The 16,525-nt window shown below is 40.5% G+C and overlaps 1 protein-coding gene across 1 annotated transcript; it reads left to right on the plus strand.

The window, feature by feature from the left end:
- The first annotated feature begins 986 nt into the window (after positions 1-986).
- Positions 987-10,047, plus strand: tmem248 (transmembrane protein 248). The gene is made up of 7 exons (XM_053618236.1): positions 987-1,262; positions 3,394-3,552; positions 5,201-5,486; positions 6,298-6,448; positions 8,091-8,274; positions 8,509-8,652; positions 9,346-10,047. The coding sequence occupies exons 1-7, from the start codon at positions 1,260-1,262 to the stop codon at positions 9,364-9,366; spliced, it is 948 nt and encodes a 315-aa protein (XP_053474211.1). The 5' UTR covers positions 987-1,259; the 3' UTR covers positions 9,367-10,047.
- The last annotated feature ends 6,478 nt before the right edge of the window (positions 10,048-16,525 follow it).

Below are 16,525 nucleotides of genomic sequence, written 5' to 3' on the forward strand. Positions count from 1 at the left end.
TTACATGGCCATTGGCATTGTTTCTACTCAGGACAGCTATCATTTGTTGCTATTGTCAAGCAACTGTTTGGCACTGTACACAACAGCGCTTCACTTTTGCACATTTGCTGAGAGTAGGCTAATGGTTGATAGGCAGGAATTTGGCCAATAGTTGCTGCAAGCCTTTTAGAATTGACCAATTTGTGTGCAAGAAGGCAGGAATTACAGAGAGGGGTTAAGGCAATGCAAATATGATGCATTATTAGACCATAAGCACATCATAATGAAATCCTGGACATTTTCTCAAATTTAGAAATCCCGGCCGGACACTTTTTTAGGGTCCGACAAAGAGGACATGTGGTCACCCTCAAATAGGTTTTCCAGGGCACCAAGCTTTTTTTGTTTTGGGTTGGTTTTAGATATGTGTTTTGCATGGACATCAAGCTTTTTATTTTGCCCAATTGGCTGGTTTTGGGTTGGGTTTAAATCTGGGTTTGTCAGGACACCAAGCTCTTCTGGGTTTGGGTTGGTTTTAGGTCTGGTTTTGTATGGACATGAAGCTTTTTCTTATTGCCCAATTGGCTGGTTTTGGATTGGGTTTAAATCTGGGTTTGTCAGGACATCAAGGTGGGTTTGATTTGAATTGGTTTTAAGTCTTGGTTTTGAAAAGATATCAAGCTGTTTTTATTGACCAGCTATCTGGTTTTGGGATGGGTTTGTAGGGACACTTTTCTGTTTTGAAGTCAGGTCCCGGTTTGTAGGGACACTTTTCTGTTTTGAGGTCAGGTCCGGGTTTGTAGGGCCACTTTTCTGTTTTGACGTCAGGTCCGGGTTTGTAGGGACACTTTTCTGTGTTGACTTCAAGTCTGGGTTTGTAGGGACACTTTTATGTGTTGACTTCAGATCCGGGTTTGTAGGGACACTTTTCTGTGTTGACTTCAGGTCTGGGTTTGTAGGGACACTTTTCTGTATTGATGTCAGGTCTGGGTTTGGGCTGGGTTTTTGTCAGACTTGGCAACCTTGCAGCGTCGAGCTCTCTGTCGTAGTTCGAGGGCTAGGCTAGCTGTCTGGAGTGTTCCAGATGTTTATTGTATATTAGAAGGGAATTTGCCTCGAGCTTTTTACATCTCAAGGGAAATCTCAATGATGGGAAAGAGCGCGAGCCGCTCATGTACCTGTCCTGCAGCGCGCGTGCTTACTTCTTCGTCTGAAGCGAACCTGAAGCTAGCCTGTTAGCCTGCGCGCGACCTATCTTCAGCTGTACAAACACTGACCCCAAAATGGTGAGTTGACGCTTCCAAGCAAACCTGGTCAGATAGAAACCTAAACACTTTGTTAAATGTACAGGTCCACCCCCCCCAATTTCCTACTATACTACAGCTGTCTAACGTTAACCTTTGTTTTCTATCCGCCGGTATTATTTAAAGCTAGGTAACATTAATCCAGACAAGTCGTAATGTTAAGTTAGCAAGCCGCTAATTTAACAGAAAAGCAGTTTATTTTGGATGTAGTGAACATTTTCACAACACTGAGGTATGTTGAAAGCATGTAGGTTATCTATTAAAAACACAGTGGGTAGTAAACACTAGTGTAAGTGACTAGCTGCGTAGCTGCTTGTCATCCTGTGTTCCTGTGTGTTGATGCAGCTGGACGACACTCAGAGCACTTTCTAGCTGGATTGCTCAATATTTCTTGGCTTAAACATCAATAAACCCCTTCAACAAATTATAACCAAACCGCATCATTATAATTTACTTATTTATTAAATAAAAAATGTTTTGTTTTTGATTATATATGTGGCTCAGTTTGCTTGAGCCTGGCTAACTTTTGATATAGTATAATATATGAGAGAGAGATAGTCTTGTTGTAATTTTATAGTTCATCACTTGGTTAATTTTAAAACGGTTAATTTTTTTTGACGACTCATCCTGTACTAGTCTTTTGTCCATCCAATCAAACGCTGTGGGTGGATCTTGAGCGGCAAAACATGGTTCGTTGGTGAGTTTTTGGCTGTGCGTTTTCCCAGACACTCTTCGCTTTTACGACCGTCTCTTAGTTGAGGGGAAAAGTGGTTGAAGTTTACTCATTTGAAAGAGGTGCGAGTTTGGTTGAACCTGTGAGAGTTGTCGGTTATGTGACGAGAGATGCTTTTCAGAGGAGTGTTTAACCAACTTTGAGTTCTTCACCGCTGGATTGTCTTGCTACCTTAGATGTTTCTGAGCTCAAACATGTATGGCATAACTCCAAAAAACACTCAACATCCCGTCATCTTGGATATCGTCTTCAGGATAAAGTCAACAGCCATGGGTGAAGGCGTTGTCGTGAAGTCCTCCACAGACAACTCTACGCTGTTGTCTGTATTTACCTTTGTTCGCCAAGTTCCTGTCAGGTTTGTTTAGATTCCCTGGGGGTGTGGCATATCTCGAAATCTATTGTCGGAGTAAAACAATCCAGCACTTAGACGCACCGTCACTCTTCATTACAAAATACATCAACATATGGAATCACATCGTGGCTCTTGCACCAGTTTCATGGAGACTTTCACCAGAAATTCAATCTACTCAATTGACAACCTAGCCTGAATGTAGTCCCATCAGTTCAGTGTCTGTTGTTGGTGGATCCGGAGCTGAGTGGAAATTTAGAGTCCACCTACCGGTGAAGAGAATTTTGGAGGGAACCAGAGAACCTGAAGGAAAACCACATGGAGATGTGCAGAACATGCCAAGACAGCAGCTCGAGCTTACCCAGATTTTCATATGCTTGCTCTAAACAACATCCTTAAGCTTCTTTAAAATTATTTTAAATGATCAGTTTTCTTTTGATTTTGTTTACCAACTTGCCAAAGATTATGAATCCTTGAGCCATACTTAATATGTAATGACTGTGCTAAGCAGAATTTTCCCACTACATCGTAATAATATGCTAGCGGGATATGTGCATCATGCATTTTATGACTGACAGCTCCATGAGTGATTTTGCTTTCCGTGAGGCTGAGCCAAGAACGATGACTGAATTACATGTGTAGAAAGTCTAGAGAGGGTAATGCATTGGAAACCTGCTATTTTTGGCATGATTAATATTTGAAAGCTACTGGAGTAACATGCCAGGAGCGTTTTGCCTATGCAAAGTAAACTGCATTAGGCTAGCATCCACTAGGTTTTTTTTGTTTTGGTTTTTTTTTTGTAGGAATTGGTAGGAAGATTGAATTCAATTGGTAGGAAGATTGAACTCTACAGAATCCTCACTTTGCATAGGGCCACATCACACCAGGTCATCATTGGTTATTTTCCAATGAGTGCAACCCTGCTTGTTTTATTCCTTACATAATTATGTCTGAAGCAATGATCATATAAAGGTTTGTTGTGGCATGTTGCCTAAATGTTCAGTTCTAGACTGGCCTTTTTCTGTATGCAGGTGTTCTTGCTAAACCCTCTGGAGAACCTGAAGACCTACATAAGCAACCGTCCACCGCTGGTCATATTTATGGTCAGTGTAAGCGCCGTGGCCATTACGTTCCTCACGGTCGGATATTTCTTCAAGATCAAGGAAATTAAATCGCCTGAAATGACAGAGGTACGGGGTGCTTGCTTTTTTGTTTTTTGTTTTTAAATGCACTCTTGCAATTTGGGTAAAAAAAAACCCCATGAGGCCCAGTTTTCAACTCTCACAGATATGGACTTCAACACAAGCATATCCAATTGCTTTTAATCTCTGTGCATTTTTACAGTACAGACGGTATAAAATACAAGTTATCTTCCCGGTTAATATTGACTTGGCAGATAAGTGGATGTTGGGTTACGTCATATAGTAGTCTAATCAGTAAGCCAGAATTAAGAGTTATCATTCAGTACACTTCCAACCCACACTATATAACTCGCCTATAATCAACAACGGTGAAAACATTAATTACAGAACCATTTTCAAAATGATTACAGTATTTTTCAGTTTCGAAGAATGCACGTCTACTCGAGCCTGTCTTGTTGGGTAGCGTGAAAAGCAAACGCAGAACATCATTGTGTTGACATGACTCGTCATAACTCAAAACACTGTGCATGTGACAGTGTTTACTGGATTTTTAACCGCAATTGGGTGGTTACGGTCCAGCTATTGCACCAACGAGTATCATGATCATACAATGACTTTTAAGTGTTAATTATAATAAAATATAGTTTCATGCGGTGATCCGCGGGGTCCAAGCACCCTTCGCGGATCTTACAATCGCCAGTTCTTGCCAAGTTACATGGAACACAAAAGAGACCGTAGAGCTACAGGGTGTCCCAAAAGTCTCCATACACACCACGTCGGTTCATCCTTCGTCAGTGGATGTTCGTGGATGTCCACTTCTCGGTCGGTCCGCAACACTTCCAGTCTCTTTGAATTTGTTAATAAGTTTGGCAGCTGTGTAGTGTGCGCTTCCTACGTATCCCATAAAAGTCCCTCGCAACAGGTTCCCGATCCAGCCGTGAGAATGATTTCAGTGAGTTATTCTTTTGTCAAAGGCATTCTTAAAGGCTATCTGGAAAAAAAAAACATACAGAGACTGTAAAAGTATTTTATTTATTTTTTTTAATTGGAAGACATTTTGCAAAAAAGTATTAAGTTCCCCTATGTATTGAGACTTTTGGGACACCCTGTAGATCAAATGGAGAAAAGAAAAATCTAACTGTGTGCTTACAATTTACATTTTTTTCTGCATGATTAGTTTTAGGGCAAAAAAGAATAATAACAAGAAGTAAAAAAATAGGGTTCTAGTGCTTGGGCCCCTAAACAGAAAAACAACTGGGTTCCAGCACTTTGTATTAATCCCCATAATTGGTACAGTTAGTCATTTCAACTGGGAAAAACTGTGGACAGACTAAATATACATATATATTTATAATATATATAAATATAAATATAAATATAATATAATATAAATATAAATAAGTGTGGAAGGGACTTTCTGAGGTCTAAAATTGAGCAGTATTTGGCTAGCGATTTGTACTCTGCACAACATTCTTTCACAATGGTACTTTCTGTCCTGTCAGATTATGTCAGTAGTTTAAACGTAGGGAAAGTCCTCTGAAATGGAACTTTAAAAGTCTTTCTTCTACCATATGGACATGAGTGGGTGAAACGCTGCCCAAAATTCCCTTTTACCTTTTAAATGGGGAAATGGGGATATCAGTAACGGTTGAATGTTTCAGTACATCAACGAACCAATGATCTGCACACTCTTTAGGACTGGAACACCTTTCTGCTACGTTTTAACGAGCTGGACTTCTGCATCTCGGAGAACGAGACACTCAAGCATGGCCTGAACGAGTCGACGACACCGGAGAGCACGGTGACGAGTAGCCAGTCACGCACCAGCACTCAAGCGCCATTGCTGCTGGAGGACCCAGGTCCTATTAACATCTCCGTCACCATTACTCTCACCCTGGATCCTCTGAAGCCGTTCGGCGGTTACTCGCGCAACATCACCCACCTGTACTCCACCGTGATGGGCCATCAGGTTGGCCTGGCTGGTAAGTGTGTGGTAAAGCTTTTAAGGCTGTGTGTACTGTGTTTTTTCCCTGTTGTTTTTTTATTCCCTATTTTGATAAGAAATTCTGTTCTTGAAGCGTAGAATGAAACTGATAATATGCCACGGCTGTTGTTTTTCTCTCAGGTCGTGTTGTTATACTAGAGAATGGAAATATACAGAGACATTTACATTCCTTTTACAAGACGCTATAAAGACAAATTTGGCTCCAATCCCAGCCCGTATATTGGCTTCTTCTTAAGCGGTCAGAAGGAAAACAGGAAATTGTTTGCGCCTAATCCTGCATATTAATAAACAAAGAAAAAAAGTGTTTGAGCTAGGTGGTTATTGATTTTTTTTTTTCTTTCGTTCTAGGTACTATTAATAATGTGTTACTCAGGTGACATCGCAAACTGAAGAATGGTTTTATTGTTTAAGCAGTGTGGTCTTGTTAATGAGTGGTAACAGACCTGTGTGTGTCTGTCTGTCTGTGTGTGTCTGTCTGTCTGTCTGTGTGTGTCTGTCTGTCTGTGTGTGTCTGTCTGTCTGTGTGTGTCAGTCTGTCTGTGTGTGTGTGACTGTGTGTCTGTGTGTGTGTGTGTGTGTGTGTGTGTGTGGGGAACAGAATAGCGTTCTTACTGGAAGCGTCGGTTACATTAAATTCGGACCGAATCATTTCTGCATGTTATTTTTTGTTCTTCAGCCAAATGCAGAGCCGCTAAAGCAACAGTGAGGGATGTGTTCTGCCTATATGGAGCTTTTGATTATGTCTACGTGCATGTATTTGTGTGTGTGTGTGTGTGTTGTGGTTGTAGGCAGGGAAGCTCACGAAGAAATGAACATTACTTTCACCCTGCCTGCATCCTGGAACTCGGACGACTGCGTCCTGCACGGACGTTGCGAGCAGGTGGTCTTTAGCACCTGCATGACCGTTACTGCCGTCAGTAACATCTTCCCCGTCACAGTGTAAGTTCCGAACTTGTATTTATCCTGTGGATCGGCATCGTTGCCTTCAAATATTGACACAGTTTTACACCGTTGATTCAGTGATATCTTGTCAGTCGGGTGTACGTTGAACAGCCGAGGCTCTACCCATGTTGTCTGTCAATATCCAGGTCTAAGTTAAACAAAAAGGAGATACTAGTCTTTGTGATGGTAAGGTTGGTCCTTTTAACACAATAGTGCTAAATACTACTGAACATACATAAACAGGTTTTTTTGTGTGTGTTGTTTTTTCACATATAACAAGTCTCCAGTGTCTGAACTTTGTAACAGCCAGAGATTTTAAAATAAATAATTAAATAAACAAATAACATTTTAAGTTTTCAGACAAAGCAAAAAGACCTTGCTATTTTGCAATATCTCTGTAATAAGCTGCATTTGTCCTGTCTTATTATAACAGGAACTAACTTGTGCCGAGGATGCTCCACAAGGTTAAATGCAACCATAAACCATTAAGGAAAAATAAAATCATGTGCTGTTCTTTCATAAATAAAAAGCTGTAATCAGCAAACTGCTTATTTATTTATTTATTTATTTATTTATTTATTTTCCTATCAGTATGCCCTTTTGACAATCACGCACAACCACAGTGTCATTTTCATTGAACAAAATGATTTAGACCGTCAAGATTAATGGTCGAAAAGCATTTTGTATATGTGCTGAAGGTATTTTGACCCATTCTTCTGTACCACATCTTTTAAAGTGAGACTGAGGTCAGGAGTATAACTGCAGTGATCACCACAACACGGTGACGATAGCACACAGACACACATGGTGTCTGTGTTTATACACCCACCACCATCCATCCATCTTCTATAGCGCTTATCCTTGTCAGGGTCACGGGGAACCTGGAGCCTATCCCAGGGAGCATCGGGCACAAGGTGGGGTACACCCTGGACAGGCTGCCAATCCATCGCAGGGCACAATCACATATACTACAGACACTTTAGACATGCCAGTCAGCCTACCATGCATGTCTGTGGACTGGGGGAGGAAACTGGAGTACCCGGAGGGAACCCCCACAGCACGGGGAGAACATGCAAACTCTGCACATACAGGGTCACATTGGGAATCAAACCCCCAACCCTGGAGGTGTGAGGCGAACGTGCTAACCTCTAAGCCACCTTGCGCCCACCCACCACCATGCTTCACAGTTTTTGATGAGGATTTAACGCTGCAAGTTAGTTAGTGTTGTTGTGTTCTTTGTACCACACATTGTTCTTGTAGCTCTCTGGAATGTCCAGGTTTCATTTTGTTGAAACTGATAGCAGTGTTATTTTCAGGAAGAGCAGAGATTTCCTCCACGATAAGCTCTCATGAACACAAGAGATGCCTGCAGGTTGTTAGCTGTCACTAACAATCGTGCGATACTGGTTATAGGTTCATTATACGTTTTTTTCACATTCCAGTAATCATTCAAGTATACAACGCTTAGGGCTTAGGTCAGTTAAGTGTAGGTTGAAAGTAGCTAGATCCTCAAAAACATTAAGCTAAACCTGAAGAGTGTATAAACCGATACCACTGTGCAGTTGTGAAAAGGATTTGATGTTGGAATTTAGTGTTTTTGGATTTCAAGTTTCCAACCAAACATCGTTTTGTCCTCCAGGCAACCGCCTCACTGTGTTCCGGAGACGTACAGCAACGCAACATCCTGGTACAAGATCTTCACCACAGCGCGGGACTCGGACACCAAGTACACACAAGACTACAACCCTTTTTGGTGTTACAAAGGCGCCGTCGGGAAGGTGTACCACACTCTGAACCCTAAACTCACAGTCATCGTGCCAGAAGTGAGTCTCGATTTTCTCTTCCCGTCCTATGGATATGTCTTGGTGCTAGTTCAATTATTGTTTATGCAGTTTCCAGAGAAAGCAATTGCATAACCATGTAATAGGATTCCAGCAAAGTACTTTAATGGCATGAGGTTACAATGGACTTTAGCCAATTTGTGTGACTAACTTAACTGGCTTGAGTTTCTTCTCAAGTGTTCTTGAGCTGTAAGACTCCTCTTTCTGCCTTTCTAGGACGATCGCTCTCTCATCAACCTGCACCTAATGCACACCAGTTACTTTCTGTTTGTGATGGTGATTACAATGTTCTGCTATGCAGTCATTAAAGGTAGACCTGGCAAAGTAAGACAGAACAACCCGGATTTCTGTCCAGAAAAGGTTTGATATGTCCTTTTCCTAGATTTGTAATAAAATTTAAACAAACAAACAAAAAAACGACCTCATATAGAACATCACTGATATACCTGTCTGTGTAATTTATTTGTTGAATTCAGCTGTTCAGTCTGTGTGTATGAATGATGATGAATTTGTTTGGTCAGAAGGTGTTCATTATGTAAAACAGCCACTCTGACAGATGCAAATGCCCCAGAACCACACAAATTGCTCTGCCCTTGCCTGATCCGCATTAACTGGCTAGCCTGGGAAGGCCGCGCTCGGCAGTATCACTGTGCTAAATTTTAACGGGTGAATAAACAATTTATATGGCTTGCTAAGCTCACAGCTGAGGTGTATGGTAGGGACTGAATTCGGGCGGTAGCCGAACTGGCCCTTTTTTCGACGTGCAAAACGTTTGGGTTTTCAAAAAAGAAAAATGCACTGAGTGTATTGCACCGAGTGAACCTGTGGCTTCGCTGAACTACACTTCATCTATCAGTTACTCTAGTGCGACACCATTTTATACACGCTTTTGAGTATTTTGATGGAATAAACCTCTTTAAAGCGTTTAAACAGTAAAATCCGCTTCGTGAAAGGCCCCGACCGTCGTGGATGATTTTCGTGTAACAGCACACCCCTTGATTTGTAGAATATTGATATTGTACGATTTTTACATGCTTACGCTGTGTTTTTCAGGTAGCTTTGTCAGAGGGATAAGAACGATCCTAGGTGAATATATGGACTGAACTCGTTCAGCGTCAGACTGGAATGAACCATATCGGAAGTGGAGGAGGGGCTAGGAATGGAAAAAAAAACAAACAAACAACTTGTCGCCTATTGAACCCAGGAGGAAGGTGACGACAAACTGTGATGCGAATCTCTGCAATGTTGGGTCACTCCAACCAAAGACTTTCAAGTGCCTGTATCTACTGTGTAAATGCTTGTAGGACCCTTATATTCAGTACGGAAGCACTTTGCCTAAACTACCCCCCTTCCCCCTGTGCCACAAAATATGTGAAGAAAAGAGACAGAACTTATGTGTATTATCATTCAAACATCACGCCTGATTATTTTTTTTCCCAGCACCTTTTTTTGTCGGTCGCACACAGAATATCCCACTCTCTTATTCCTAATGATAATTGTCCATAGCGTTACTGACTGTGTTTTCTTTTTTCAAGCTTGTTTGGTGGCATGATCAGATTTCAGATAGACTAGTGTCTAGAGAATGGCCTGGAAAGCCAGTAGACCGCGAGGCGATGATTTCTAAACTAGATTTATTATTTTTTACACTGATTTTTGCCTTTTTTTGTTGTACATTTAAAGCGTGTATGTGTGCTACCTAGATGCCAGTAGGTGCAAGGGTCATTCAATAAAAGGAAAAAACAAAACAAAAAAAGATTCCAAGGCCTGAAAGACAGAACACATTTCTTCTTTAGGATTTGGCTGGACGATGCTCCGGTCAACACTGACGTGGAAAGAGCCGTCGTTGATGGATTCTCAGATTCATTAGGACCGATTCATCTCACCTCGGATTTTCACGGTGGTTCACGTACAGGTAGACTAAATGAATGTACAGCATTCATGGAAATCACACGTACAATTACACTTATTTAAAATGTGATGTAAAAAAAACAAAAAAAAAAAACCACGTAGTTGTATCATGTGTAATCTATTACCTCAAACATTATTGCTTCATTTTATCTGGACATGAAATAGCTTACATTTTTATACTTCAGAAATTCTTTCCTGTTGTGCGTTACATATCACACACTTGTGTTTTAAACCTTTTTGCCTGTTGCCTAATTCCACATAGGAAATGCGATATCATTCTGTTACACATCATCGTCCATGTTTGTGTTCTCACATCCGACAGTGCAATTATTCAATTAATCACCCGTGTAGAAAATGTCAACGATTAACATCAATTAGAAAGAGGAAGATTCACGTGTATGACGGTTTCCACAGCTTTTGCTTCTGCCTCGCTGCTTCATTTTTCTTTTCACCTGCTCTCACAGTAGATCGTCTTAACGTCCGTTTAATTTTGCTTACGAGTCAGGATTAATGCCCGACCTTTTTTGCTTTTTCCAGATGTTTACTCATCTTTAGAAAGCGCCAGGGCGGAGGCCTGTAAGTGCAAAACGCATTAACCAAAGCTAAAACACAACCACAAATCAGCAGCATATCAACATTGATTGGCTACAGATTGGCTCATCGGCCCGAGAGGCCCGGAAAACGGTAATCGGAAAATACGAGTCTAAATGAATCTACTGATGGGTTTTTTCCCGAGTTTAATTTTATCAAGGGCGTTCATCTAGGGTTTTTATTTATGCTGTTAACGTTGCATGGCATTAATATGTGTACGCTGAGGACTCGCCTAAAGGAAGCAGCGTTTTTCAGAAGAACGTATTCTTCCCTAGAACAACTTAAGTAATGTCACGTTTTAATTATTTTTTGCTAGACTAACTGGATAAACTGGAGTTTTTTTCCCTTAATAGTAATAGTCACACTCATACCCTGTGCCCAATCAGCAACAAGCATATGAAGAACCATTTTGAGTTGACGTGTTTCTGATTTTGCCTTCATCTAACAAAAGCACCCTTTTTCATTTGGTCTCGTCTTTATCACTGGCCGTTCACAAACACGTGCTGTCGAACCACTAACGTGCCTTTGCATTAATCATCCATGGAAACAGCACGCCCCACTTCAAACACCAGAACTAAACATAACAATATTTCGATAAATTAGTTTCATAAACAAATAACAGGTCAAATAAACGTGTTTTCAGATTTAGACATACTTTAGTGTTGCTTAGTTGTTGGGGTTTTTTTTTTTTTTTTGGTGGTGTTGTTGATTTGGTTTTTCATTAGAAAACCAAACACCAGTTCGCCAGTTTAGTTAAGATTAATTCCGCTATATAAAAAGGATGTGTGTCAGAAAAGCAATACTTCATATTTAAGGTGTTTCTTTTTTCTTTTTTTTTTTATGTATTGCTTAATATAAACACATTGCTACGTTTCTATCATCATAAAACTGGAGTTTTTAATTCAAATCACTTTTAACGCGACTCCAAAAAAAGGTAGGTTAGTTTAGAAAAGTTGTTTAAAAAAAGGAAAAAGCGTGGAGGGTAAAGTTATAAAGGTTCTGTTGGATATTTTCTTGGTGCAGTGGAAATGTGTAATGGGTTTTCTGAATGCTCCCTGTTTTTTTTGTTTGTTTTTTTTGGATCATATTGATCTGTCCCCTTGTTTACCTTTGAGTGAAATGTATCCATTACACAATTCCCAAGTTTGAATTCTATCTTTATTCCCTTAACATAGGTTGCTCTTCACAAGTGCGTGATGCCATTGCAATCCTTTCACGTCTTAATGCATGATTGTAAATGTCCTAACTGCTGACCAGTCCCTTAGAATACAATCCCATTGTTTCTGTGCTGTTTGTAAATGACTGTAGGCACACGCTTCGCTGAATAAAAATCAACCTAGAAAAATGAGCGCCATCACGTGTCATGATTATGGTTCGGTTGGGTCCTTCCTATATATCATAAAAAGCACAGACCATGTCAGAAGCCGATTTTTTTGCCATTACAGTTATGGAAAGAAAATGACTTTTCTGTTATGTAAGATCAAAGCAAGTCACACAATGAAATGTCCATTAGAGGAACGACGAGAACGAAAAGAACGCTAGATTTGCCTTGAAGCCGAGGTTTTCTATGGGTGTAGCGGTGCATTGGAGATGGCGCGTGCACTTCATAGCCATCGGGGTGGAACTAATTAGGTTTTTGGTCAATAAGGAAATCAGTGGCTGCTTGTGTCGGTCTACCTGAAGAAGAGCTCTTGAGCTTTTCGTGGATTTTCTGACTTTGATTGTACACTCACCATCCACTTTATTAGGAACACCTGCGCATTCATGCAGCAATTTAATCAGCCAATCATATGGCAGCAGAGCAATGCAAAAAAACAAACAAACATGCAGATACAGGTCAAGAGCTTTAGGTAATGTTCACATCAAACATCAGGATGAAAGGAAAAACATGATCTCTGTGGCTCTGATCGTGGCGTGGATGTTGGTGCCAGACGGGCTACTTCGAGTATTTCAGAAACCGCTGATCTCCTGGGATTTTCTCACACAACATTCTCTATAGTTTGTACAGAATAGTGCGAAAAATGAAGAGCAGTGTGTAAGTGACAGTTCTGTGGGTTGAAATAGCTTCCAGATTCATTCGAGCTGCCAGGATGGATATAGTAACTCATATAATTGCTCTTTACAACCGTGGTGAGCAGAAAAGCATCTCAACATGCACAAAACTGATGGGTTACAACAGCAGAAAACCACAACGGGTTCCACTCCTGTCAGCCAAGAACAGGAATGTGACGTTAGCATGGGCACAGACTCATCGAAAATGAACAGTTGAAGATTAGAAGAAGAAGAAAAAATATTCACCTGTCCAGTTTGGGTGAGCCTGTGCCCATGATAGCATTCGAATTCTTGTTCACTCTGACAGGAGACGAACCTGTGTTGTAGCCCATCCACCTCAAGCTTCGATGTTTTGTGTATTCTACGATGCTTTTCTGCTCACCACAGTTGAAAAGAGTGTTTATTTGAGTTACAATAGACTTCCTGTCAGCTCAGACCAGTCTGGTCATTCTCCTCTGATCTCTCACATCAAGGGGTGTTTCAGCCTTCAGACCATCCACGCACATGATATTTTTTATTTTATTTTATTTTATACCATTCTGTGTAAACACTAGAGACTGTTGTGTGTGAAAATCCCAGGAGATCAGCAGTTTGTGAAATACTCAAACCAGCCCGTCTGGTACCAACATCCACGCCACGGTTAAAGTCACAAATGCGACGCTTTTTCACCATTCTGATGTTTGATGTGAACATTTAGTTGAAGCATGATCTTATAGATTGGGCTGCTGCCAGATGATTAGCTGATTGGATAACTGCATAAACATGCAGATGTAGAGGTGTTCCTAATAAAGTGGATGGTGAGTGTATGTGTGCTGGTGTATAGCATGATCAAGAAATGTGAAATAATGTTATGTAAGGAATCAAACAATTGGGGGGCATTGTTATGGAATCATTGTTGTAACCACCCCGTTGTTTATTATTTTAGGTTGCGGGACTATTTGCAGTGAGATTGAGGTGTTTGGATACTCCTGGTGCACCTGATACACTCTTACCACCAGAGCAAACAATAACATGTCTAGACTGACAAATTGCCTAGCAACAGTCATTATGTAACTAAAAGTGCACCTGTGGTAGGTTTTCTAATATGGCCAATTTCTGTAGGTCATTTTCCTAATAGGCTTTATTTATTACGGACCGTACAATGTTAAATTAAAGGAATAGTTAAGCCAAAAGTGACATGCACATTTTTTTTCCCCCTTTACCCAAATGTCTCAACCAGGATGTTTGATGCTCAGACTTTCTTCAGTTTTACAATAGAGCTGACGCACACAGTATAGCACGCTGCTATCTTCAAGAGTATATCAGATGGGTAGAAGAGTACAAGTAGCTAACTTGGAGCATATACGCTACGTGTGCAAAAGTTTGTGGACACCTGGCCATCACACCCTTCCCCAAACTGTTGCCACAGAGTCGGAAGTTTGTATTGGATGTCTTTGTACGCTGTAGCATTACAATTTTCCCTCACTGGAACTCAGAGGCTCAAACCTGTTCCAGCATGACAATTCCCCTGTGCAGAAAGCCAGCTCCATGAAGACATGGTTTGCCAAGGTTGGAATGGAAGAACTCGAGTTCTTGAACTCAACCCCACTGAACACCTTTGGGATGAACTGGAAATTGGCACCAAGCCTTCTCACACAACATCAGTGCTTGACTTCAATGATGCTCTTGTGGCTGAATGAACACAAATCCCCACCACCACGTTCCAAAATCTAGCGGAGAGCATTCCCAGAAGAGTGGAGGTTGTTATAACTGAATCTGCAATGAGATGTTCAACAAGCATGAAGAATGAGTGTTATGGTCAGGTGTCCACAAACTTTTGTCCATGTAGTGAAGTTTGGTATCATTCTGTATGCACCTAAGTGGTGTGATAAAGTCTGAAGATGAAACTGATAATGATACAGTTTCAAATTGATTTGTAGGTGGCCGCCTCACAGCTCCCGAGTCCCCACAAATTCTTCCCATGTCCACATGTTTTTCCTGCTGTGTTCTCTGGTTTCCTCCTAGTCATGACTGTAGGTGGACTGGCGACTCTAAATTGCCCTCAGGTGTATGTGTGTGTTGCCCTGCAATGGACTGGAGTCCCATCCAGGGTTTCTTCCTGTCTCACGTCCATTCTTCCCGGATCCACTGTGACCCTGACCAGGATATAACAGTTACTGAAGATAAATCATTGAATGAAGTAATGATTTGTATATTTAATTTTAATACAACATATTCTGCGATTTCATAACCTTTGTGTGACAACTTAGGGCTGATGTGTACTTCTCTGTCTGCATGTTTCCTAACATATGCGTTTAAACTTCAGTATGGGGAATAATCATTTATTTATTTAGAAATAGTAAGTCGAGGAGCGACCATTGTAGTGGTCTAAAATGCAACATTATAATATGAATTAAATTCACAGTTTGTTCTGGTCTGTTAAGTGCTCTGCCCAGAAGGCTTTCTCTCGCGCACGCGCACTAGGGACGAGTATTCAGATCCTTTCTTTTTTTTTTTGTGTGTGTGTGTGTGTGTGTGTGTGTGAGAGAGAGAGAGAGAGAGAGCGCGAGCGAGTCAGATCACTTGTCTTAGCTCAACAACAAGAGCCGACTCCTTCATCTCAGTGTCATTTTTTTCTAGACCGGACACAATTTGCTATATTATGACCAGCGATTGTTTTTCATTACTTACCCATGGGTGAAATACTCATCTTTCACTTATCAAAATTATGCAAGTCTGCTCTGAACGTTCACCTCAAAGAGCCGACTCAAAGAGCCGACACGTTCGCGAACGACACCCACAGCCACTTTCCCCTCATTAGTGAGATTGGGCGACATTTTTTTGACTAGAAGAAATAACGAAGTGTTTTAAAACATGCTCAGAAAAGTTGTTGGGGTGACGACAATATCAGGTGAACGTTTTCCGCAGTATTTATTTATTAAGTTGTTGTTTTTTGTTTTGTTTTTTCCCCCAAAGGACTTATTTTTGTGAAATCAGTGCTGCGCGCGACCTACAGCTACTAAGTAAATAGTGTTTTTGTTTTTGTTTTTGTTTGTTTTAACCTCAGCAGGTTAATTCTTTATAATTACTAATGTAGCTTGCAGTGATACATATTGTAACGTAACCATAGCAACCTAATTTTAGACTTAGTGAATGATTTAAAAATAGATGAAATGTTCATATTATGAGAAAAATAACCATATTATACGACTGCAAAACTGTGAATTTGGGTTTAGACTTGGCCCTTTTTGTTCTACATATCATTTTCACTGATAAAACTTGTCAATATATACTGTGAATGTCCTAAAAGTTGCTTTAAAAAAAAAGATAATGTTATAATGGGTACTTCATAAACCACAAAAAAACCCCAACTTTATAACACCTCACAAGCCATAATGAATAAATGTGTCATACCTCGCAATGAAAAATGTTATGATTTTACCTCAGGCACCCATGTCATCCTAAGTGTCCTGATTACATTTTAAGTTCTTTTAAAATAGTCTTCTAAAGTCTTTTAAAATACACGAAATTCTAAAATTACTACTTACCAACCTACCACCAAGCACATACTAAACAAGTCTTTGTGTACATGTTAAAGTCTTACCTCAGAAACCTGCTACAAGTTTCTAAATGTAGCTAAAATGTCACCTTTCTATATGATGAAGAGGGTTTTTTTTTTTTTTGGCCCCACTACTTCTTGGTG

This window comes from Ictalurus furcatus, chromosome 28 (assembly GCF_023375685.1).
Source record: "Ictalurus furcatus strain D&B chromosome 28, Billie_1.0, whole genome shotgun sequence".
Taxonomy (NCBI): domain Eukaryota; kingdom Metazoa; phylum Chordata; class Actinopteri; order Siluriformes; family Ictaluridae; genus Ictalurus; species Ictalurus furcatus.